Below are 24,935 nucleotides of genomic sequence, written 5' to 3' on the forward strand. Positions count from 1 at the left end.
CATCTTCGATTCTTGGGTTCCCACCCCCCCCCCCTTTTTTTTTTTTCTCCAGACGCTCTGCTAAGGTTATGCAGCTCGCGTAAGGGAGCCGAGGACGGTAGTGCTGGAATAGTGCTACTAATATTGCAGTACCGGGTAGAAGATGTAGACATTAGTAGCCAGTAGTGGTTGTCGTATATCACTTGCTGGACGATATCCGTCAACATACAAAAACTACACCCTTAAGTGGTATAAATCCAGCGGTCTGGCCCGTCTCGCCTCACTTTAGAGCTGCATGTTTAATTGGGTAATTTGGAACTACTACATACTAATATAGGCAGGAAAGCGACATGTCTGTCTCTCTTTCAGCGACTTGGTACTGTAAGATGGTGGACTGACCCCTGGGGAGTTGGGAATTGCTCCGCATACTCTGCGGATCGGAAGGGCGGCGAGATTGAGGAGCAAGCGAGGTTTGCTCATTTTGTATAAGCTAAGAGATACAAACAGGGACTTGTTCGGAATACTGATGACGGATGTTTACCCGAACTTGGGGCCTTGTCATGGCTTGGCTTTCCTTGCATGATTACGGAGTGTAAGTATTTATTTGACACATGTTGCAATTACAGCCAATGCGAGCTGATGAAAGATGGGTTTTGTAGGTGGATATAATATAGATAGTTGCTAAAAAGACGAAATGCGGTGATAGGTATTTAGCAAAACAACCCCCATATTCATCGTCAGTATATATCACGGTAAAATACATGTGAACAAAATAAATTATGTGCTGCAGGCTGCGGCCGTAAGCAGCTGAAAAGGCACTCATCTCCTTTTTTTCCGTGCGTGTGTCTAACAAAGGCCATATGAGATACGCAACTCGCCCGTGTTTACCGAAAAGTAATCACGTAACAAATCACACACTGGCAGAGAGTAATGTGCACAATCTTGGCACGAGCCCCCCGTGAAAGTGAAAGTGAGCGTTCACTCATAAAAGCAAAGACAAAGGCCAACCCCATGTCTCCAGATGTCACCGTCGTATAAATGGTGTCATTGATGCAAAGTACATACTAGTGATAACATTCAGTTTACGGTATGTTGCTCTTCCCTCACTGCAATGTAACGCCAAAGGCCCCCCCCTCTCATTTTCAAACCCCCTGTTCCTTGTCAAGAAAAAAAATAAATTAATTAAATACAACGAGCAGGGCAGGGCGGGCGAAAATAAGAGAGAAAACAGCGAGGGCCCCTCTAAGACGAAGAGGCTGGCCAATAGTCAGAGTTCCAGTGACGGAGCTGGCTCCGCGTTTTCTCAGTTGTTAGCCCGGCCCTGCTTCTTCTCCCTGGGCAGCAGGTGGAGGGTAGCATTGCATTGCTTCTTGTCTCTTTACTTGTCCCTTGCTTGCATGCTACACGGCTTGGAATCTTGCATGCGCGTGCGTGTGATTTCTTACTAGGTAGCAGCTACCAGTACGCACAGTGGTGGTATTTTTGCCCTGCTTGTCTTTGCTGTCATGTCTCGTCTTGGTCGACTGAAGCACTAGATTTGATCTTCTATTCGTGGATTCGTACATTCGTGTTTAACCCTTATAATACTCGGTAGTTTAAACGAAGTAGAAGCAAAGGGCTCCCTGCATCGTCATTCGCTACCCCTGGTACAAGCTCAAGCGACAGATTCGTCCCCATCGTCGCTTTGCGAGTAGTAGATCCAAAAGACGAGTGAGGCTTTGCTGCAAAAATAATCTCATCAATTTCACCTCTTTCAGCTGCTCGATCCCATGTCCCCAAACCAGTCAGCCAGCCAGCCACGTCGCCATGCATTTTCTTTTTCTCTCCCTCTTTATAGGGCCTCATGAAACGCAACTACTGTAGGAATATCCAAAAGCAGCCTACTCTGAATGTACTTCGTCTGCGCCAAGTGAGCTGTGCTGGCTGTTGCACAATGCTATTCCGTATGGTGGTGGCGCGCGGCATGCGTAGTCCCCGGCGCAAACGAGCTGAAAAGAGAGGGAGGTCGTCACCCTGTTGTCAAATAGGAAGAGGAAAAGAAAAGAGAAACAGGGCCCAGCTATGGGTCATGGATATGCAGCTCGGGAATAAGCCAGAGCTTTCTCCTGAAATTTTGAGGCCTTAAAAAGGCGCCATCTTGGTCAGCCTGAGAAAGAGGAAAAAAGGCAAAAATGTCTTGCAGCCAACAACATCCGGTGGCTCTCACCTCCCTTCCAAAGCAACCATCCTCCCATATCCAATCTCCTCGTCACAACACATCGCCTCGGGCAGACAATCACACCTTGTCATTTCCACTAGCTTCGCTGGGTTGTCAATCATTGCATGCCCTCTTCGTCAGCCCCTCCCAAAAAAAAAAAAAAAAAGTACTCGGCCAACGCCTGCTGAGACATGGACAGGGCCCAGTATCCAATCGCTTAATCGCGATCCTCTGTTGTGGTGGTTGCGCTCAACGGATGCCAGCTGCCTCCGATGCAATGCACTGCGCGTCCATTCTTAGAGACTCGCGGAAATGCAAGCTTTGCTTCCGCCATGAGCCCCCCAACAAATAGTTACTTGCTTGTAGATTGCTTCGTGGTGAAAAGGAGGCTTAGTGGCACACCCCCGGTCAACACCTCTTGAGCTATTCAAACGGGTTGAAGCGAGAGACACATAGAGGAGAGAAGCACACAGAGAGCCAAAAAAAAAAAAAAAAAAAAAAAAAAAAAAAAAAAAAGTAAGAGAAGGGAGAGGCAAGAATATAGGGGGGCCAAAATAGGTTGGGCATCATCAAGGATCGTACACATTATCTTTGGTCCGTAAAACCGGAGAGCGCTAACAACAAAAAAGCTCTGCTAATTACGTAGAATCTTTCCATATAGCCCAAAGCCCAACCATGTTTCGTGCGTTTCCGACGCGGTCCAAAAAATGGTCATGTAGCTTGCCCCTCTCGTAGTCCTCCAAAATGAATCCTACCAAACGCCGAGCTACTGGAAGAGTAAACCTTCCAGTTGAGAAATGGTATCTCGCCCTAAAGCTAGGCCTAGTAAGAGTGAATAAAGAAAACAAAGTGAAAGGGGTGCAGAAAGGGTTAGATAGAAGTCGAGGAGTTGGTAAATGAAAAAGAAAACGATTTAAAAACGTAGTCATCGTCATTGCCGAAGCGGAGAGGCGGGTACTAAAAAGAGAAACCGCAAAAGGCATCATTTTGATGTAGCCTTGCACAGAAAAAAAAGGGGGGGAGAAAGAGGAAAGCAGGGGGGTATTCACGAGCTATCGTCTTTTTCGGGCGGCGTTTTGGCCTGCTGCGAAACGTAGAGAGCTTCGGAAAAGCTCGAAAGAGAGCCTGTTAGAGAGGCTGGAGGGTGGAAAATCACTAATGCACGCCCAGGTTCCTAACTTGACTGCATGGCGGGATTCGGCTCTTCCTTTGGTGCAGCTGGCGGCTCAAGTCCAGCTTGCTGTGCAACTCGCTTCCACGTTTCCAGCTCCCGATAGAGCCTCTCGCACTCCTGCTTGAGCTTATCATTGGATGCACTGAGCTCCGTTATAGCTTGCTCTGTGAGGAGCTTCTCCAGCGTCCATTTCTCAATGTTCTGCTGCTCGTTCTCCTTAAGCTGAGTGATGAAGCTCACAGCCCGCTGTAAAATCGAACCTTTGTTCTTTTCGCAGCCCGGTACAATCTTGGCCAACTCGTTGATGCCTTCATTAATAGTCTCACGACGGCGACGTTCCACTGCATTTTGTGTCAGTCTCCAAGGCCAGCGCACCAAATACCAATGGGTTGTTGTATTCTTACCTTCTTTGTGGTTGTCTTTGCGCATCTTGTGCCATTCTTCTGATCCAACGCTTGGCTTGGGATTAGACGGAGGAGGTTGGATGACATATCTGGGGTGTGGAGGAGGAGGAGGAGGGTGAGGTTGAACTCCGTTCGGGGGAGGTGGTGGGTTTTGGTTGACCGTTGAGTCCATCAGAGGGTCAGTCTGCTGTGTGACATCTGTGCTGAAAGGGGTATCGTGTTTGAATGCGTTTTCATGGCCGTGATCAGGGTCAACAGCTACCTGAGCCGAGAACTGCTCCTCGGTGGATGGCGGTACGTGGAGCGTCGGATACATGCCCAGGGCAGCCTGAGCTGTGCTGGTAGCATTGGAAGGGTCCGAGGCGTCGGTATGATCCGCAGCGGCGGCCTGCTGAAGGGCATTGAAATCTGCAACATTGACGCCACTGGCTGCGGCTGCCTGCGAGGCCTCGATGGCGTTCTCGATGAAGGCGGCCGTGTCCGCCGGTGACGCTGACATGGCTGCGGGAGGAGCAGCACGCTTTGCGCGTCCGAGGTTGGGGCTTTCTAATTCGCGCTTTCGTTTCTGCCCAGGAGAGCCTGGAAAGCCAGATAGATCAGGATGTTCAGTTACAAGTGTGTCGGCCATCATCTAGCTTCTTCGAGTGGATGAGAGAAATTTGTCGGCGAGCCACCGAGAGGAGTGCGTAGTCCCGGGAGCTGTTTGGCTGATGAGAGAATTTTATAGTCGAAAGTCCAGAGAGTTGCAAAGTCTACGGTTAGAGCTGAAGCACATGCAGCCTTAAGCCTATTGCTCTTGTTAGAGGAAGACACTAGACAATACGAATGCTTGCAATGATATATTAAGGAAGCGCCAAAAGAAAAGTTTCAGCTTGGCATGTACGCCCTTGTCCATGCCCAGCACGGAAACTCATATCACTGGACAACAATGGCAGATGCAATGCAAGGCTGAGATCGAGATGAACAAGGGGGGGTTCAGATCCGGGGGGTGCAAAGCCTGGTCATGGACGAAGTCGAGCAGCAACCGCGCATTCGCCCAAACACTGAATCGAGACCGACGTGCACGATGCTAGAGCAGGCTCCTGCCGTGCGCTGAGACACCGGAAACGACCCAAAGACAGCGCGCCATTTGCTGGCGGCGGCGCATCTCATTCATCGCGGCTCACTCGAGCTCAGGGCGCAGTGAGCGGGTAGGGTAGCGGGCGCATCATCACCGTCGCGACCACGACGCTTCGCTCTTGATAAACTGCGCAGCCGCAGATGCAAATGCGAAGTGCAGGCAGACGTGGAGATGACGACGGTGATTCAGCTCAGTCAACACAACAGGCAAAGTCAAGGGTGCAATGGGGCGTGATAGAGCCGATGTGTTGTAGTGCAAGCGATGAGCTTCAGACGTTCTGATGTGCGGGAAAGGTGATGCGCTGGTCACGTTATTATACTCACGTGGTGGTTATCGTGATAGCTCCGTTCTTTCGTGATATCGGGGATCGCGCCGCGACAACTTCATAAAAAAAGAGCTGAAAAAAAAGAAAAAAAAATATGAAGGAGGAGAGTGTCGCGACGCCCGTAGCCGAGAGCCTCAAGTGACAAAAATTCTTATTCTTACAAGGCGCAATTTTTTCTGCTGTCCTTAGGAAGAACCAGATGTTCTGTCAAGAGCGAGTAAAGATCACGGGAAGGAAGGAGCACGTGAAAGGTAGGCGAAATGGAGGCCTGAGGCAGAAACTCGGGACGCAAGATCACCGAAAAGAGAGGGGAATGCAGGTTCCCAGTACATGCTAGTTTCAAGGTGTGCTGCAGGCACTCAAGCACTTAGCAGCCGATGCCTAGCGGTACCTAGGACTAGTGGTGGTGGCCAATCATCACGCGCGGTCTGGCACGCAGGCGCAGCGAATGGGGAGAAGCGCCGGCGCTTTTCTGGCCTGGGCTTGCGCTGCGCATGGGTGTTGGGAAAGGCTTTAGATTGGATGGGCGGGCGAAAACAGGTTGACAAGGCATTCGGCGCATGATCCAGGAGTTCACTTTAGAGCTCCGTTGGCCTGTTTATTACCTGTACTTGCGCTGAATACGTATCTCCCAAGCCCGGCTAGTAGCTGCCGACTTCTTGCGGTTGCCGAGTACGAGCTGTGAGTACTCTGTACTTGCGCGTTTCAGTGGTCGGTGGGATGGACTCCATGGTATTGTCAACCAAGCGATGTGCATGTACGGCCGACGGGGAGCAGGAGCTGCTGTTCCGCAGTGCCTGCTCTCCACCCCAAGCTGGCCATTTCAGAGCAGAGCGATAAGCTCGACCGGCCTGCTTTGTACCCAGTACTTGTTACTCAGCTGCGTTGACCTTTCCAAGCGGGCGGGGCGTATGGGTGACCATCCGCCATCAGGCGCACCGCCCAAGCATCACCTGCTAGTAGGGGGTTGATAAGCCTCGCATCATGCCTAAAGTACCCTATACCCCACCTTAGCAGGCTATACGCTGCCCGCGGCAGGGAGGGTTGCAAGATGCAAGGAATACCGGCTGGTACGGAACAGCATACTTGCTGCACATATGCGCGGAGGTAGTTGGATGTACTCGCTCAAGCCTTACCGACCGCTGAGCGAATCACTTGACGGAGAAGCAAAGTGGGCCGGTGAGACTCTTGTTCATGCGGCCCCCAAAAAGCTGACGGCGGTTGATGAGTTGAGACAAAGCACTTTGATGACGACGACTACGACGGTGATGATAAAGATGAGAGAAAGGGGAGAAGATGAGATGTTTTCGACTCGGTGCTGGTATGTAGGCTGAGATGCTTAACTTGAAGCATGTTGTCAAGGCCACAGTTCTCGCACACGAGAGTGCCATCATCATTTATCATGTTCTCGACTCTTTTCTATCGCACCTTCTAGTGAATCACATCCCATCACACATGACATGAGCAGCCACCCAGGGATAAAACGCCACATCCGCTAGGCGATGCAGTCTGACAAGAACAATAATTTGCATTTCAGCAAGCATCTGCTGCAGTCGGCCTTTTGTATACATCCCGTCTGTACACTACAGGCTGATGTGTCAAATGTAGACTATTGATGACCATGCATGTGGTTTTTGAGCAATCGCTTAGACGGCAAAAATAGATGGCTTCGTTGGGAAAATATTGTGTAAAGTAGGTACTCGTTACCCAATGCAGGTTCACCAGCACTTTATTTTTGGCACACAAGATATTGCCGGCTTTCATTTTAGCTACGTTGTTTATCCATTATTATATTTGAACGGGTCTCCTATCGGCGTAACTAGTAGAGTTAGCATAAGCAACAATGGCAAGTTCTTCTCAAAGCAGCAATGCGCAACTGATAAAGCACGTCTCATTGTGCCCCTCTTTTGGGTTCAAAGAGGGTATTGTGTAAGGCTCGCCTCTTTACTATAAGGTATAAATAGCGTGATGGCATATCCATCCTTTGCTTATATAGCCTCCTCTAATTAGACCCCAATAGATATGAGCTCAACCATTGGTCTGATGTAAACCTCAAGTGAGGATTTTATATCTTATACTATTAAAGTTTCTTTTCGTCGGCTGCTACAATAGATTTTGGGACATATTTTACAATATCTGCACTTTATAATGTCCAGCAATATCAAGTCATCATATTGTTCAAATTACAGCTATCATGCTGTCTCTGAAGTTTATTTATTGAACTTTATTATATAACTTACATGAAGGCTCGTCGCCTGACTTATAGAAAGAGATGAGAACCCTCTCTTGGTTTGAACCATCTTTGGGCGTTCGGATTGAGCTCCTTATGGCTTCTATTCAGGTCGTAAGTACTCCGTAGACTTCCATTAATTAAAGCTATACGCTGGATTTAGTTCCGTTCTCAATAACTGACTTTGACACTGTTACCTCTTCTACCTCTCAATTAACAGTATTTTCCAACAGTTTAACCTAGAGGTAAGGTACTAAGGTACCTAGGTATCCTCTTTTGTTACAAAGGTATTGCGGCCAGACATATTGGACTGTAATTCTGGCTTCAGGAAGGCTGGGGAAAGTAAGAAGATCAGACTCCCACCCTCATTGCCACCAAATTTAAGCCCCGCGATATTGATGTTGGTAACGCCAAGCATATCATTAATTACAGCCTTCCATCGATTGAGTATGGTGGGATTGGAGGGTGCGCAAACTCGATGTTTTAAGCATTATACAGCATTACTTATTTCCAATATTGAAGAGAAGTAAAGCTGTAGCCCCTTGAGTGATGGAGTTGTATTTAAGGTACAGCAAGTCAGGAATAAGAAAATAAGCAGATCCTCTCTGAGATTCCACTATGCCGAGAGCGAGCTTTAAATATCTTGTTAGGTATATGGTGCTTGGTTTCCTAGGTAGTTGAGATGGTAGTGGGGTGGAATAAGTTACGTTTGCCATTTTTGTCCTAAGAGGCAAGGTTCAAGCTAGTACCTATTTTATGGGCACGTGCCGGCAGAGCCCGCATTGGGGAATCTCCTTCTAGCTGCAATTGTGAGACAAGGCAAAACTAAGTCTTTGCCCACGGCAATGCCATGACGGAGAAAGAAAACGCTGCTTGATTCAAGGATGATCGTCTCCTCTCCGCATCCCTTGCCCCAGAGAAGAAATCATCGGCGCGTCTAAGGAACCTCCAAATCGCAAACTCTAGACACCGCAAAACACCACCCCGACCTGATTTTCCATTCACGCCGCGGACGTCGCGCGGCATCGTCGTCATTGACTTTGGCTCGGAAAGCTGCAGCAGAGTCCGCTTCCAGCTCCGGCGGCCATGGCTCCTCCAACGCAGACTTTTAACCTGGACGTTGAAGCCATCTCTGGCATTTGCGGGTGAGTTTGAATGCTGCGTTATGCCAGTTCAATTGCTGACTTTTGTCCTCTTACCTAGGTCTATATCCATTGCCTGCTGGGGTGAGTGACATCGCCGTTGTGCAACGGCCTCTTGGACGGAACGTTAACTGACTCTTGTCCAGTTGTCGTATTCTCTCCGCAGATCATACAAAACTTCCAACGAAGCAGTGCCGACGCTCTTTCGATTCAATTCATCATCATCTGGCTCTTGGGAGATGTCTTCAACATTCTCGGAGCGGTTTTGCAGGGAGTTCTTCCCACCATGGTACGCTACCATCTGCTCGCGTGACTTCTGCAGGAAGCTGACTTGTCCGTCTTTAGATCATTCTGGCGGTATACTACACAATCGCCGATATTGTGCTGCTGGGCCAACTCTTTTACTACCGTGGCTTTACGTGGCGCGACGAGCCGACCCCTCCATCCCCGCCAAAGACAAATGGCAACGGCAACACTTCTACACCGGCGACCACCTCCACCGATGTGGATGAGTATACTGCTCTGATTGCAAGAGTAGAGAGTCATGGCCACCATCATCATGACCGCCGTGGTCGGCGCGGATCAGATTGGTCTGGCTTCTCGCCTGCAGTACCGCATATTCCCGAGCCACCGACGACCCCACAACCACCACCGACTGCCCTGCAAACTACCATGTGGAATTCAATTGTGATCCTCATGGTATGCGCGGCTGGCGTTGCAGGATGGTTCTTGGGCGAGAGGGCCACTGGCCGCGAGAAGTCCCCTGCCGATAGCAGCGATAATCTAGAGTTCAACACTTTGGGTCAAGTGTTTGGATACTTTTGCGCCGCTTTATACATTGCCTCTCGACTGCCGCAACTTATTCTTAACTGGAGACGCAAGACGACGGAAGGCCTTAGCATGCTCTTCTTCTTGTTTGCTTGTCTAGGAAACGCCACCTATGTCTTGTCTATTGTTGTATATGCACCGCATTGCGGCGAAGAAGCCTGCACTCCAGAGGAAGCAAGGCGCCTCTATGGTCGTTACATCCTCGTGAATCTAAGCTGGCTGGCAGGCAGCGCCATGACGCTTCTGTTAGACTTTGGTGTTTTTATCCAGTACTTTTTGTACAGGGTAGAGGACGATGTTTCGGACGACGAGACCCCTGGCGGCGAGGACAGCAGTGCTATCGATGAGCGTTACGATCAGAGACCGCTGCTTGACCGGGGTGATTAAGAGAAGAGAACCGCCAAATTTGATACTTGGTACGAATCGAATGTCACTTCTTTTTAGAGAGGGAGGGAGGGTTAATGTCATCTTTTGCTGTAATAATCTCTGTTATAGCTTTTTTTTTTCCCTTTGCCTTTTGCTTTTTTCCCCTTCCCTTTGCTTTTGCTTTAGAAGTTGCTGGGTACAGACAAATTGACGAGCATGGAAACATTTTTGGGTAACATATGGGCTATGGCAACATGGCGATAAAACAGGTCAACGGAACAGCACAACGGGCGGTTTTTTGTACAAATGCGATGGGTTCATATTTCTGACGATTTAATAGCTGAAAATAAATAACTTAATCCCAAAGAAACTAAAAATAGTTGACACTCGTAAACTTATCTCCAGCACCGACTATTCAGCAACGCTATCTACCTATACAATGCTCGGTGATACCGTCTGGCAGCCAGGTAGTGAACATAATATCCGGCAGAGCAGCGGATGCAGGCAATAATGCTAGAGAGGGAAATAATAAAGGACATATGGGCACCTCCGTTGTGATATGATTATACTCGTTCATATGCGAAAATTATGGTCAATGGCTGGGGCAAAATGAGGGGATTAACGAATGGGAAGATGAAACTTAAGGACATGAAAAAAGATAAAAGAGGGGGGAAAAGAGAGAAAGGAAGGAATTTTAAAAAAAAAGAAAAAAAAAAAAAAAAAAAAAAAGACGAAATAAGGAAGAGAAGGCGTTACAGCCAGTGTCGATATCCGGTGGGCGGTCAAACAAACGCAGCTGACATGAGATTTTGGACTTCTGCCAGCCAAAGTTTGGCACTCGCACTTTTCCATGCCTCTGCCCTCTTCTCCTCGTCACACACTCCCTCTAATTTTTCATCTCAGAAAACAGTTAATCCCCGCCGAGTGCCTCAATTTGAGTTTATTCTGCTTCTGTTCACGGCTTTTCTCTACATCTCCAGGAGTTTTTCCCCAGTTGCATGATATGTTCTTCGATAATCTCGCCGTTCGTGCTGAACTCCGGGGGGGTTTTTTTTTTACTTTATCGGCGTACTAACATGATACCAGCATCTAATTTACAACTAATTTGAGCCAATAATTTGTTGCTATTGCCAGCACCAATATGCCTAAGAAGGCGGGCCCTTCCCTCCTCTGCGAGTGGATGGTCGGCACGAGTATTCAATCCGCTCTCGGACCTCTTCCCAAAGCACCAAAAACCAAGCCCAGACCAAAGAAGCGCGACCTCATCAAGCTTCATGTAACAACGGATGAAGAATCTGGCGAAGATACCCTCACAATCACATACCCTCGATCTGAGCGCCTTGACCAAAGCAAGGAAACGCCGGTTGCAGCGCCGGAGCCTGCAGCGCTAGAGCCTGAATCGGAATCCGAACCCGAGGCAGTAGAAGTAGTGAAGAAGGTTCGATTCGAGAAAGAACTTGCTTCAGCCGCAGCTGCAATGCCGAAGAAATCCGCCATGAAGAAGAAGACTTTGGTGACTTTCTGTGAAGAGGAAGAGACAACGTCAGACTCTAGTGGAGATGTTACATCTACCTCCGCTTCCTCGGGAGAAGCGACTCCAGAGGCTAGTTCTTCCAATGAGAGCTCTGCTGCTGATACATCTTCAGCTGGAGACACTTCCTCTGACGAATCCTCCAAGGCAGTCAAAGCGTCAAGGTCAAGGAAATACCCCAAAAGCAGGAAAATGGAGAAATCCACTCAGAGTTCAGATAGTGAGGCGGACTCTGATCCTCACCCTACATGCAAATGCAAGGACTGTACCACAGAGAGGAAGAAACGAAAGCAAGAACCACTCTGTGAGAAGAAAAAGTGCAAGAAGAATGAGAAGAGTGTATCCCCGAAAAGGGCAGAGCCTGAGACTGATTCAGAAGCCGAGGCATCAGCATCTGAAGCGGAGTCCTCAACCAACGAGAAACCTTCGCCATCGAAAAAGGCAAAAGACAATAAGAAAGGAAAAAAGAAGGCCGAAGTTTCTGATACCGAAGGTGAGACCTCGGAATCAACAAAAGAGGCTTCAGAGTCTGAAGATGTGCCGGAAAAATCTCAAGAGAAGAAAAAGAATAAGAATGAAAAGGGGGGGAAGAAGGCAGCAGATTCTTCCAAGAACGAGGGAGAAGCTAAAACCGAAGAAATCAAAAAAGCCGTAGAGAAAGAAAAAGAATCATCCGAAGCAAAATCCGACGCAGGCAAAAGCAAGGATAAGGAGATTGACGATTCAAAGAAGCCTACCGCTGAGGCTACTGTGCTACCTTATGAGACAAAGTACGCAAACGGCCATCCTTACTCACACTCTCGCCCCCCTAACCTCATTGCTCCTATCCGCGCCGAGGTTATGCATACGGAGCGTGTTGTCGAAACGCAAGATGATCCATTACCAAACGCGTACTACGATGCTCTCCATAACGTAGTTCGCATATATCACGGTTCAGTATATGGACAAAATGGACGGCACATGTTTGCAAACCGAGAAGGGACATCCGGGCAACCACATCACCCTGACACAACACATCAAATGCAGAATCCGTATTACTCTAGTTACAACAATGTAATGCCTTTTGGGCCGCCACCACCACCGCGGCAGCAGCAGCTACCTATTCATGGATACGAGCATGTGCCAATTACTCAAGGCATTCCGATGCCAGGCTGGAACGCCATGGTGCCACCTCCCGGATACCCGCCATACAACTACTATGGAGGTCCAATGCTACCACCTTGGTACGACCAACAGCTCAACAAGCAAGCTAGAGACGCACTTGACATGAATTATACTCCTGATAGCAAAAGAGGCAAGAGTAAATCACAAGAGCCAGATAATAACGTCATGCCAGAGGCGACAAAAGTATGTATAAATTCGTTCTGTCATGCTCGTCTAGAAAATACTAACCGTGTGAAGCCGAATCCATACTACACGAAAAGAGTGTCGCCGTTCAGCAACATGGGTAGCAACCGACCAGCTTCCAATGGTAAGCCGCCATCAAATTCTGGAAATTCAAAAAATGGTGGTAAGGATGATGTTCCCAATTGGGATACCTCTTCTCGGAGAAGCGTTGGGGCGTGGGCAAACAGCAGTAACCACGGCGGCGCGACATGGGGCGATGCTGCTCCCGCTGATACGAACAACAACACCGGAGGTGGTGATCAATGGGGCACTGGTGGAGGAGACGCATGGAATACAACAAGCAATAGTGACCAGTGGAATAACACAGGAGGCAATCAATGGGGAGCGGGCAGTAATAACGGAGCTTGGACTGCGTCTGGAAATGATCAGAATAACCAGAGTGTTTGGAATACTGGCGATACAGCAAATACTGGGGGTGCTACCTGGGGTGATGGCATCGCAAACGACCAACAGCAAACGACCAAAGAAGGCGGCAACAACAACGGTAACCAAAATCAAGGGCAGTCAAGTCCTCCAACAGGAGGAAAGGAGCCAACTCCCGCCATGATCGATAACAATGTTGCACCCATCGCGGTGACGACAGCTTCATCAGAGGAACAGTCCAAGATGCCGGGTAGCTGGTGTTCCGATCATGACGGGCAAGCGGCGTTTGTGAATCCGTCGCGGCAGGAGTATCAGCCTCCATCGGCAGTGCCAGAGTGGGGGGATCCAACTTTGGCGGCGAGTACGGGTGGACAGGTGAATTGGTGAGGCGGCAAAGAGAGTTGGTCATGATGGTGAATGCATAAGCTGGACACGATGACTTGGAAGATGTGTATTGCAAAATCTAGAATTAGATCAGCCATTGAAGTTGGGCATTTGGGACAGAGTGAGAGGCGTCCGTTGATCTATCAACCCGCGATGGTATACCATCTACTAATCTTTTCCAAGACTTTTCTTGCCCAGATTTGATTAACTAGAGTCAGATTAACGTGTACTATGCCTTGACGTTGGGCCAAAGAGGCGAATCGAATTCCTATCATCTGGCGTCTTTTTTTCTTCTGAAGTTCCATATCTTGGATTTTATTTGATCCAGATACTCGACGTAGGGCGGGTGAAATGGCTTTATTTCGTTTACAAGTAATTAATTATGCTTTTATAGTAACTGACTGATGGTTGAGCATGCCAACTAGTGGTTGATGAACAAGGTATTATTGAAATTTGTGGATGTTGTTGAATGAAAAAACGAGCGTAAGATGAGTGTATTGGAGATCACTTAGAGAACCAAGTTAGTTCCGTGCGGTATGCCAAGAACGATATCTCAATATAGGTCTATTTTCATAAGCGAACTCTCAACAATGAACGTATCAATGTTCGTTCCTTCCAACAGACGTAGCAGACGTAATAGGTATAAGCAGTGCGCCAGGAAGTGAATTCTACCGTGTTTATTTCTATCGATGCTCCGTTTCTTACTTCGAGCGCCCATTATCCTCTCCACCATCCTCTTCAGCCCCATCACCACCAGCAAAGTTGCTACTCAAGCTCAGGTAAACCGTCCATTTAAGAGTCTCGTCATGACCGAAGCCAGCACATGATGCATCCAACGTTAATCTATCCATGCAAGGCAAGAATCCACCGACTCTGTTCCCACCCAAACGCCCATGCGCCCAGCTTTAAGCAGTTAATTAACGAGGTCGGTGCCATGAAAAACCATTTCCAAAATAGCAGAAAGAAACCGTCATATCCTCAAGAAAAGAAAAGAAAGCGAAAAAAAAAAAAAAAAAAAAAAGACTAACGATGCGCTTAGCACTTCCAATCCTCCAACCGCTTGTACATCCACCCGCTCGTGTGCTTCAGCGACGTCTTCCTCTGCGACATGCCCGGCGCATAGCCCTGGCCCATGTATATCTTGTCGTCCATCTTGCACAGATCCTCGACAAAGTTCCACTGCATGCACTTTGTCCAGCCCTGGCACGCGGCCTCGCACGCCTCGACCGACTCCCAGGCCTTGCTCCAGAGCGCCTCGTCGTATTTGCCGTTGTCGGGCCCCGGCTTCGGTGCCCACTCGCGGTTGCCCGACGCGACCTCGAAGACGCCCGAGTAGTTGTCCCACCACTCGGCGTGCTCCTTGATGCTGGGCAGGATCATGGCGTTGAAGAAGTCGCGATGCAGCAGCGGGCCCTTGCTCCAGTCCCAGCCGCGCTCGACCTCGTAGTAGCGCGCGATGTCGCGGTTGTGCACCTTGTGCCACGACAGCAACGGGCTGCACCAGTTTGCGCTGGCAAAGGCAAAGGCCCAGTGCACCACCGGGTTGAAGCCAAAGGTGAACTTGCCGTCGCCGCCGTTCTCGCCAAAGTTGACGCCGTGCTTGCGCAGCGCGTGGGCCAGAACCTGGTCGCCGCAGCAGTGGTCGGCCGTGTACTGGTAGTACTCCTCCGTCAGCCCGCCGTTCTCGTGGCCCTGCTTGCCAAAGGACTGCTCCCACGCGCCCCTCGACAGCGCAAAGCCCGCGCCGCCGTGGGCGAAGATGACGTCCGACTTGGCCGCGTAGCTGCCCAGGTAGTGCGGCTGCGTCCAGTCGAACTTGGCCAGGTAGCCCAGGACGCCCGGCAGGAAGAGGTACGCGTCATCCTCCATGTAGATGTACCACTTGGCCTTTGGCCAGTTGTCGCCCGCGTGCTGGATGAGCGGGATGAACTTGTACTTGTCGATGATCCAGCCTCCGACGGGGCCCCATTCGTCGCCGTTGACGCCCGCGGCCTCGACGTAGTAGTTGTTGGCCATGTACTCGGGCTGCTGGCGGTAGACGTCAAAGTCGGGCTGCGCCTTTGCGGTGGAAGACATGTTTGCCAGGACGTCGATGATGTTGAAGGGCCCAATGCGCTCGGGCAAGTCAGAGTAGATGACGGTGCTGTCCAGGGGAATGCGGTCGTGGGCGAGCGTGGTGGTGAGGTGCACCAGCATGCGCTTCCACACGGTGGTGCCGCCGGTCTTGACAATCAGCAGCACGTCGTCCGTTGAGAGGCCATTGTATGAGGTGGCCTTGGCCGCTGGCTTGTCTTTGGCCGTACTCTTGTTGCTGCTGCCGACTGGGGCGACATATTGCACCTTGTCGTCGGCAGGCGTCTCGACCTTTTCCACCTGTGGTGTCTTCTTCAGCTCGACCACCCGACGCTCGCCATCGGCAAGCTCCACCTCCTCGACCACGATGCCCTTCTGCTTCGCAGCGTACGGATTGTGTCCATAGTTCTCTAGCGAGGGGTCGATGAGGCAGTAGAAGAGAAAAAAACAGGCGGCAATGATGAGGGCCGGGATCAACCGGTTATTCTTGTAAGTCACCAACATTGTGTGTCACGGATAAAAACAGCACAGCTTTGGCCCATTCACGCATTCGCCGCCGCCAGCCGCTCGCTCACAACCCAAATTCAGACACGGTTGTAGGCTCGAGCAGTGGAAACAAGGTTGAAGAAAGAAATAAAGAGAGCGTGTGTGCAAGATTAAGAGCCCAGTGAGAGGGAAAGGAGAGACTCGAGGCGTTTGTCGATCTCTCTTTGGAGTTGCAGGCCCGGGCCGGATCGTCAACCACTTTTGCTGTTAGTACGCATGCCTAAACTACATACTGCACTCTGTATAAGTACTGTATGTAAGTACATACTGCTCGGGAATCTCGCAAAAGGGCTTCGGCTCAGCAAGCTCCGTCACAGGCAGGCTAACAAGAGACTGCTAATTTGGGCCGTGCCACACAATACGAGGCAACGGCAAGCCCCCTTTGGCGTGCATGACTGACTCCCATCGCGCCAAGCACAGCGGAAGAGAGCCAATGCCTGTCAGCCTCATGGATGGCCCCTAGACCGCAGATTGCCAAAACAGGTAACTGCCGGCCCGGGCGTGCTCAGCCCCCTGACCAAGTCCGAGTCGAATCAACACCAAGTGGCGCCGGCGTCACAAGTTCGCCGCTGCCGGCCGACTTGCTTGCAGTTCCCACGGCTGTCTTCTCCTCCTTCTTTTTGCAGATACAATGTTGGTTTCTGTTTAGGCATGCGTTTTGCATCTCTTCGCTGTCGAGCTGCCTATAAAAGGGGGGATCACGACGATTCACTGATTTTAAGCTGCTTACGGGGTTAACGTTACGACTAATGCCACTGTGAAAAGTGGAAAACCGCGTTGTGTTCCATAGCATGGCTTCTAGCAAAGTTCCATCTTAGCAGTGGGCCGTTCGGGAGATGGGCATGGGTCTCACGGGATTCCCTAGACGCTTGGCCTCTCGTGTTAGTTTTTTTTAATTTTTTTTTTTCTCCGAGCACTTTTTTTGATGGAGCAGCATCTCCCACAATGCGGCCTCAGCCCGTGTGTGCTGCCTGGCTGGCTCAATGCGGCTCGCATAAGGTTGAAAATTTGCATGACGGAGCTTGAGCGTTGATGCTTTTTAGGGGCAAGCTAGGCCCAGCGCCAGCGTTTGTCCGATTGATCGAGATGTGAACTCGGTATCACCAACGCCAGGACGGAGTAGTATCTGAAACAACCTTGTATCTGCACGGACGCTGTCAGACTGCACGTATGTCCACTGCGCGAACTACTACATAGTATACCGTCCGCGATACGCGCAGAATCTGGTTCGAAGATAGCTCAGCTGCCACATTGGTACTATTCTGACGGAACAAGATGGTCGTATCAGCATCACGCAAATAGTAGCTAAACTCGTACTGCTCCCAAGGCACGTCAGTAAGACGACGAAGCCAAGCGCGCAGGGGTCGCGTTCCCTCTTCGTCTGGAAGAAGCAATGGCCGGTGCCCAACTTACACCAATTACCGGCAGACGTTTTTTGGTTCGACCCTTGAAAATCAAATCCCTCGGAAATAATCCTGGACGGCCCCCATTGCCTAAGCCAAGGACGGCTTTAGTCTGTCTGTCCGCCAAGAGAAGTCAAGACGCTACTCGTGAAATTATACGGAGGTGCGGAAGCAGCGCCCCCCCAGACTAAGAAGAATCTGGCCATGTGAAAGGGAATAGTACAAACGAAGGAAAAAAAAAGGATATGACAGAGATGAAGAAAAAACCAGCTAGGCTGACGGGACCAGTTGTAGCCTCAGCTGGGTGTATCCAGATTGAGAAGCTAAGGCAACCTCGGCCGTATTACCAGCGAGGTAAGCAGGGTTGTTTTCTTTGAAATATAGTTGTTGCTCCTTGTTAGAGTAGGTCAGTCAGTTGCTGGCTTGGACTAATCATCATCACCATTGTTAGCACGCGAGGACTCGGGTGGTGTGTGTTAGGTCGATAAGGCTGGCCAGCATCCAACTCATTGTCTCGTTTGACCTTGGTTGCCTGGAAGTTGTCATTGTCCACGGCATTAAGAAAGCAGCGTCTATCGTTGGCAGACCTGCTTTCCACAACCCCCCCTTTCCCTCATCTTTCTTCTTCCCTTCTTTATTTCCATTTGCTGTTTCAGACCAGAAAAGTGCATACTCGAAGTTTCTTCAGTTATTCGTTTGTTTACTCTACTTCTGTCTTTTTTCGCATAGACGCTCTCTCCTCTCCTCTCCTCGCGGCTTAGGCTATCCGGGGCCTCTTTAGCTCTCTCAAAGCTTGCCCATCATGATGGACTCCTTCCAGGATGCGGCTGGTCCCCAAGTCGTGACCAAGGGACGCCATACAACGCTGCTTCGCATGGCCATCAACGTTATTGGCTGCTTGATCAGCATCCCTGCCTACTGGGCCATCACTGTGCACTGTCACTATCCTGTCACTCTGGATCTTGTCTTTACAATCCTCCTCACGGAGCTGAACCGGCTTGTGAACGAAGGCCGTAGGATTCAGTTCTACGAGGAAGAGTCTCCGGAGCCGCTTCTTCCTCCACGAGATGAGGGCTACGGCTCTTACAGCTCGACCCCGTATGACGAAAAGAATATGAGCTTTATGGAGTCGCAAATTGTGCCGCAGTCGAGGTTGGACAGCATGGCTGCTGTTGTGGGATGGCGTGAGGATCCTGCCCTGTTTACTAGGGCGTTGGAGAGTTACAAGAATGCCAAGCACTGCACCTTTATGCTGGTGGGCATTGATGGAGATGACGTGGCTGATCGTGACATGGTTGACGTTTTTAACATTGTAAGTGTTTCAATGTGCGTATAAGCACACACACACACATATATATATATATATATATATATGTATGTATGTATTAATATACGCCACATGTTTGCTGGGGATATGGAAGGACAAGGTCAAGGTTAACTAACACGATTGAAATAGGTATTTCCCACTCAGTCCAAGGTGATTCACGTCCCTCAGCCATTGGGCGAGGTGGCAGAGCAGTTCCTCGCCAAGCATATTGCCATCTGCAAGCAGAACGGCCAGCCCATCAACATGGAGGAGTGCCACGACATTGCAATGAGACACTGCTTCCAGCTTGCCCGCACCATCATCGAACAGGAGGGGGTCAACCTCAGCAACGTGCGCCACATCTGCCTCCGCCAGCGGCACATGCACAAGAAGGGCATCATGTTCACCACGTTTGTCTTTGCACTGGTCATCGCCGACGTCTTGGGCATTGAGTTCCTGTGGTCGTCGGACTCGGACACGCTGGTGCTGCCCAACTCGATCCACAAGACGGTCGATGCCATTGCTCAGGACCCAACCATTGGAGGCGCCAGCTCTGGCCTGATTGTCCACAACGGACACGAGACTGCCGTGACGAACCTGGCGGCCACCGTCTACTGGGGCGAGCTGTATCTGACGCGCTCCTCACCCGCCTTCACCGCGACGAGTGACTGCCAAAGCGGTCCCAGCACCGTGTTCCGCCTGGCTGCGCTGCCGGCCATCTTGATCCCCTGGTACCTCCAGACGCTGCTCGGCAAGCGCATGATCATCAACGAGGACCGCCATCTCACCACCAACCTTCTCAAACGCGGCTGGGGCGTCGTCTTCGCCTCCGACGTGCTCGCGGCCACGGATACACCGACGACGCTCGCCCGCTGGCTCAAGCAGCAGGTCCGCTGGGCGCGCGCCACGCACATCGAATCGCTGCTGCAGCCCAAGGTCTACCTCATCACACACCCGCTGCTCTTCTACAGCATGAGCAAGCGCGAGCTTGGCCCACTGATTGCGCTCATCGCCACGATGTGGTACTTCTTCACGGGCGAGCAGCTCATCATCGTCTTCATCGCCGACCTGTTCGTGCGCGTCGTGGCCAGCGCGCTGTACAACCTGCTCCGCAACCCGCACCGCCTGGAGCGCGCGTCTCTCAAGTGGATCATCCCGGGCATGTTCTTCTACCACATCCCGCTGCCCGGCGTGCACGTCTGGAGCCTGCTGACGCTGACGGCGGACGGTTGGGGCACCAGCATGCGCAACAACAGCGAGATGGCCAAGAAGGACAGCGTCCGGCAGGCCTGGTGGGAGACTGGCTTCTTCGTCGGCTGGATGGCCGTCGTTGCGGGCTGTGTGGCGAGATGGCTGGCGACGTATTATGAGCTGTCGAGCGGGGAGCTGCTGTTGGCCATGGTGGTGAGCTCTGCGGCGACGGCGGCGGTGGCGTGGAGATTGACTATTTACCAAATGTCATGATGGGCGGGACGAGACGAATGAAGGCATTTTTTTTTTTTTTATTTGATTTACGAGCCTGGATTGATTGCATTAATAACGCGGATATACATACATACTTGCATATATATAGAGAGTGCGTGTACGAAGTACGATTGGGATATAGACATGGATAGACGGGGGGCATATGAAAAGGCAATCTCTATGAATTGGAGGGCTATTGAAATGAATTTCATGTAATGCTAGATAAGGTATATACTATTAATATTTGTTCAATTTTATTTTCTTGCAAGAATTGTATTTTTCCTCTACAGATGTGGTCCTGTATAGAAATCTGTTGCCATAGCAGTTGTTTGGCGTGTTGTGGTGGCTGCGCGTTAAGTGGCTACTAGCTAGTTCTAATTGAAAACGCGTAAATACGTCACAAAAGAACGCGTTAACTAAAGATGCGTAGCAGAAAAAAAGATGGAGTTGCTCCATTCCCCCCCAGCCTCTTACTTAACCTTGAACACATTTAACATCTCAATCCATTAAACAAAAAAAAAAAAAAAAAAAAAAAAAAACCGAAAAAATGTCTCCCGTCCCCTCCCCCGAAATCCGCGCCACAATCGCCGAAAAGCTCAGCCAGCTCAGCCTCGCCGTCGAGACGAGCCCGGGCTTCAACCGCGACTCGCCGGCGGCCAGCGGCGGGCTCTTCCACGTCTGGGACTTTGTCAAGCGGACTGAGTATATGCTTTCTGAGGTGGAGGGCATTCGGCAGCCGGGATATGAGTTTAAGCATGCGGGGCAGATTAAGATAAGTATGTTATGTTTTTTGACTCTCTCTCTCTCTCTCTCTCTCTCACTCTAAATATATATATATATATATATACATATGTGTATATGTGTGTATATATACTCATTGCTATATATATATATATATATATATATACATGTATGAGTTGTACAAGTAAAGTGTAATAGAAATAACTTACATGAAAAAAACAAAACCAAACAGCAAAGCGTGGTGAAGCCGCCGCGCAGGAACTCTTCAACGACACCTTTACGCGCTCCATGACCATTGACCAGCTCATCAATGGGCCGCCGATGATGCGCAACATGATGGGCATGGGGGGCAATATTCCACCAGAGGTTGCGGCCGCGAGCAAGGCTGTTTTGGAGGCGTTTCCCGAAAACTAAGGGGTGGGAAATTTCGTATGGTAATGTTTGGATCGAGGGAGAGATGAGAGTTGGAGATGGATTAAAGAGCTCAATGCCATGTAAAGAAAAGGGTATTTTTTTATTGGAAATGATGCAATGCTTCAATGTTCAATGGCAGGCATGATAGAGATGCCATATTCTGTAGGGGGAATAGAAACATGCATAGAAAAAAAAAGGAAGTTTATCCCATGATGAGGAAAACATCCATCTAAACTATGCTTTACACACTACAAGGAACACATCTCAAAGGAACTAGAAGATTGTATATAAAATAAAATAAAAAAAACGTTGAATTCTTCGGAAATGGGTGCGTAATTTGCTCTCATCAGTTCTGTGCTAAAGCACATCTATGTAAAAACCTCCTCCGCGTACGTTATACCCAACCAATTCCCTCCCATTGACAAGCGCCGGTATGCAAAGTATCCCAAAATGAAGCAAAAGAAAGAAGGAAAGAAAGAAAAGAGATGGTCAAAAGTATCCAAGAAATGACCAAAAGTATCCATGACCAGAGTAAAAACGCCCATGGTATCGTTATAATGCATATATGCAATCTCGCCGCTCCGAAAGAGCCAAACCAAAAGAAAAGAAATAAGAAGAAAAAAAGACATGTCGAAAATTCCGCTAAAAGTCCGTTATGAGTTCCAGTTCAAGTTCCGTTAGACGTTTCCAGTATGATGAAATAGATCCCAGTGAGTAATGCAAGAGGCAGAAGAGAGAAAGAAAAGAAAACGCATCGCGCATCACACATGCATGCAAATTGCTCGCCTTCCTTTTGCCCTTGTCTCCCTTAGAGTCCGCCCCAGCGACCTTTTGACTTGCTCTTGGCCAACCGTCGTCCAATGTTGCCAAAGCAAAGACAGGTGCAGAACAACACGCTAACCATCCAGATGCTAGCTTCAATGGTCTCCTGGCTGGCAATGCTGCTCAGTGCTGTCGCCAAATCCGTGTAAGATGCCATAGACGGGACGCTGTTGCTGCTGTTGTTGTTGTGTGCGGCGGGCGCAGGAATCATATCCAGATTGACGCCCCAGACGAGGATGGACCCGGCAAGGCCTACGCCCGCAGACAGAATCAAGGCGGAGATGGATCGGTCGATGAGCCACCACAGCACGAAGCTGGCCAGAGCTACGGCCACTGAGAGCTGCATGCTGGAGCTCCATGCAAGACGACGCTGCACCACAATCACATGTTAGTACGTCATACGACTCCACAATGAATGGCACGTTTGAAACTTACCACCGCAAACGCGACGCCAACAAAGACGCCGACTGCGCGCATCACCAGCGCCCAATCCGTCTCTGACGCAGTCCCTTTGGCGGCATCTGGCAGGGGTTCCTCGGCTTCCACCACGGTTTGTTCGTCCTCGGACCCAAAAAGGCCGTCCCACAGGCCGTCAAACCAAGGCTGCAGCGCGCCGAGAGCCACGCCCGTCAGTCCAAAGCCCCACAGCGCAAGATATGATCCGTTGTATCGCGGGACGATGCTGCTGGCCTCGGTCAGCTGGAGTAACCGTGACTCTTGCTGTAGGTGTGTGACCAGCACTCCGTATCCGGCACCGAGCACAAACAGCACCATGGCACGCGATGCCAGTGAAACCGCAGTACCAGCGGGTGTCACAGGCTGTTTCAGCGGAGTCGCCTCGGCGGGCTTGTACGACATCCGTCGGCGCGGGAGGTTTGATCGATCGCGCATCAACTCGTAGGTGGCGAGGCTGATGCTTTCTCGTCGCTTGACCGGCGTCTCTGCTCCGGTGCCCCATGGCGTATGCAGCTCCTCGTCGTTGTCACCGCCATTGAAGACGTCCTCCTGGTCTTCACAATCGTATATGCCCGCCAATGTCGAAGAATTGAGGTTTGCGGTGGACTGTGACTGGGTGAGGGCGGGCGGAGAGTCGGGCGGCGATGGACGCGAGCCGAGGAGGCCAGAATTGATCAAGTCGCGGCGGAAGCGGGCGAGCTGGATTTCTTCTTCTCGGCGCTGCTCTTCACTGTCGCTCTCGTCATCTTGAGGCGGTGTGAGGCTACGGGGCGGCGGCGTGGAACACTTGAGATCGAAGACAAAGGGCCGGCGAGGGATGGGTCGAAGCAAGGGAGGGCCGTCCCGAGAAGCGTCTGCAGTATCCATGGCAGTAGTGGTGTTGGTGTTGGTTATGGCGAGAAAATGCTGTAGTAGAGTTGGAAAAAAAAAAGCGAAGAGTTTGTTGTATGCAGTAGATTTGCAATGTCGTATGTAGCAACCAAGGGAATTGAAAGGAGTAGAGTAGAGTAGAGTAGAGCTGAGACGAGATGACCAAAGCGCCTCGCAATCCGTCAAGTCAAGGGTGCCTGTGACTCTTTGCTCTGCGTGTGTGCTTACTTGATGCAGCTCCAGGTCCAGATTCAGCTTCAGCTCCACCGCCAAGGCTGGGGTTGTTGAGCGTTCCGAATGCGTGCAATGCAATGCAATGGTATGATTAAGCTCCGGGCCGGTGGATCCGAGGAGGCGAAAAAGGGGATCGGATGATGCAGGTGTTATGATGATGATGTTTTGGTGTTTTGATTTTTTTTTTTCCGACGCTGCGAATATTAACACCTAAAAACCGGTTAGGCTAAATCCATCACATGAAAGAGCCAAAGCGGAAGCTAGACAATTGAACAGCTGGATAAAGAGAGAGAGAGAAAAAAAAAGTGGCTCTGATATGATGGGAAGAATTGGGCTCGGCAGTGGGCAGTTTTTTCGACGATTCCCACTTCTGGATCCATCTCAACCAGATGGCCGAAAACGAATGCGAGTTGGACTTTTTGTTGGACTCGTTTGTCCTGTCTTCTTTGCCTTGTCTTCTTTTTCTTGTTCCCGCGCTCTCTTTTGAGTGTTTCTCCTGTTCGTCTTGTCCAGCTTTCAATGCTGTTTCTACTTACCAATTGCTCGGTGTTGGCCTTGTGCACCGTACAACTGCTGCACAGGCGGCACGCACAGGGGGCGGATAGATGTCCGTGGGGAATGCAGCTGAAATGCGATGCAGATGGATGGAGGCTGCTGTTGTGACAGGCGGAGCTGGTTTTATTTTTAGGCGGTAGTGCGACCTACCCGACGCAGGTGGAGAGCGAGCGTGCAGTATGCAATTCCAACAATTGTGAGTCAGATGCCGAACGCAGTGGCAAAGCAATAAAAGAGAAGCAGAATGGAGGGAGAGAGAAATCGATAATTCAGAAGAAGAGGAGGGGGCGGCAGCAGCAGCAGCAGCAGCAGCAGCCCAAGCAGCCCTTTAATGCTTTAATGGAATGCCGGGCCCGGCGTGGCGCGTGTTTCAATGGCTCGCAATGAAACTCTGCTCATGTCTCTGCGGTGGAAAAGTCTCTCCTCTGGCCTCCATTCCCGCCTGCTTGCTGTAAGCCATCCATCCATGTCCTCAACAAAAATACCCGAACCTTGACAACTCACCTGAGGCGTAAGGCACAGCACATGTGACTAGGCCGAGGAGGGCAATATTGGAGACCCTCCTTCACGAGCCCAGGGCGGGTGACCCTTGAAGCACAGT

The 24,935-nt window shown here is 50.3% G+C and overlaps 7 protein-coding genes across 7 annotated transcripts; 4 read left to right on the plus strand and 3 right to left on the minus strand.

Moving 5' to 3' along the window:
- Nucleotides 1-2,691: 2,691 nt before the first annotated feature.
- On the minus strand, nucleotides 2,692-5,391 carry TrAFT101_010410 (uncharacterized protein). The gene is made up of 3 exons (XM_024901195.2): nucleotides 5,198-5,391; nucleotides 3,755-4,541; nucleotides 2,692-3,691 (listed from the first exon to the last, which is right to left on the minus strand). The coding sequence occupies exons 2-3, from the start codon at nucleotides 4,383-4,385 to the stop codon at nucleotides 3,351-3,353; spliced, it is 972 nt and encodes a 323-aa protein (XP_024756206.2). The 5' UTR covers nucleotides 4,386-4,541; nucleotides 5,198-5,391; the 3' UTR covers nucleotides 2,692-3,350.
- A 2,883-nt stretch (nucleotides 5,392-8,274) lies between these two features.
- On the plus strand, nucleotides 8,275-10,131 carry TrAFT101_010411 (uncharacterized protein). The gene is made up of 4 exons (XM_024901249.2): nucleotides 8,275-8,574; nucleotides 8,633-8,655; nucleotides 8,718-8,860; nucleotides 8,917-10,131. Exons 1-4 carry the CDS (start codon nucleotides 8,516-8,518, stop codon nucleotides 9,784-9,786), a joined length of 1,095 nt encoding a protein of 364 aa, XP_024756207.1. The 5' UTR covers nucleotides 8,275-8,515; the 3' UTR covers nucleotides 9,787-10,131.
- Nucleotides 10,132-10,906: 775 nt separating this feature from the next.
- On the plus strand, nucleotides 10,907-13,708 carry TrAFT101_010412 (uncharacterized protein; the record flags this gene model as incomplete). Its single annotated transcript, XM_024904494.2, has 2 exons — nucleotides 10,907-12,643; nucleotides 12,698-13,708. 2 exons carry the CDS (start codon nucleotides 10,907-10,909, stop codon nucleotides 13,451-13,453), a joined length of 2,493 nt encoding a protein of 830 aa, XP_024756208.1. The 3' UTR covers nucleotides 13,454-13,708.
- Nucleotides 13,709-14,105: 397 nt separating this feature from the next.
- TrAFT101_010413 (uncharacterized protein) lies at nucleotides 14,106-16,256 on the minus strand. The gene has a single exon (XM_024902811.2). The coding sequence runs from the start codon at nucleotides 16,025-16,027 to the stop codon at nucleotides 14,486-14,488; it is 1,542 nt and encodes a 513-aa protein (XP_024756209.1). The 5' UTR covers nucleotides 16,028-16,256; the 3' UTR covers nucleotides 14,106-14,485.
- Nucleotides 16,257-17,915: 1,659 nt separating this feature from the next.
- Nucleotides 17,916-20,472, plus strand: TrAFT101_010414 (uncharacterized protein). Its single transcript, XM_024910275.2, has 2 exons — nucleotides 17,916-18,784; nucleotides 18,929-20,472. The coding sequence occupies exons 1-2, from the start codon at nucleotides 18,275-18,277 to the stop codon at nucleotides 20,240-20,242; spliced, it is 1,824 nt and encodes a 607-aa protein (XP_024756210.1). The 5' UTR covers nucleotides 17,916-18,274; the 3' UTR covers nucleotides 20,243-20,472.
- Nucleotides 20,473-20,695: 223 nt separating this feature from the next.
- Nucleotides 20,696-21,686, plus strand: TrAFT101_010415 (uncharacterized protein). Its single transcript, XM_024910276.2, has 2 exons — nucleotides 20,696-21,018; nucleotides 21,216-21,686. Exons 1-2 carry the CDS (start codon nucleotides 20,790-20,792, stop codon nucleotides 21,395-21,397), a joined length of 411 nt encoding a protein of 136 aa, XP_024756211.1. The 5' UTR covers nucleotides 20,696-20,789; the 3' UTR covers nucleotides 21,398-21,686.
- TrAFT101_010416 (uncharacterized protein) lies at nucleotides 21,687-24,715 on the minus strand. The gene is made up of 3 exons (XM_024901197.2): nucleotides 24,316-24,715; nucleotides 22,655-23,989; nucleotides 21,687-22,589 (listed from the first exon to the last, which is right to left on the minus strand). The coding sequence occupies exons 2-3, from the start codon at nucleotides 23,540-23,542 to the stop codon at nucleotides 22,206-22,208; spliced, it is 1,272 nt and encodes a 423-aa protein (XP_024756212.1). The 5' UTR covers nucleotides 23,543-23,989; nucleotides 24,316-24,715; the 3' UTR covers nucleotides 21,687-22,205.
- Nucleotides 24,716-24,935: the final 220 nt, after the last annotated feature.

Source organism: Trichoderma asperellum, chromosome 6 (genome assembly GCF_020647865.1).
Source record: "Trichoderma asperellum chromosome 6, complete sequence".
NCBI lineage: Eukaryota > Fungi > Ascomycota > Sordariomycetes > Hypocreales > Hypocreaceae > Trichoderma > Trichoderma asperellum.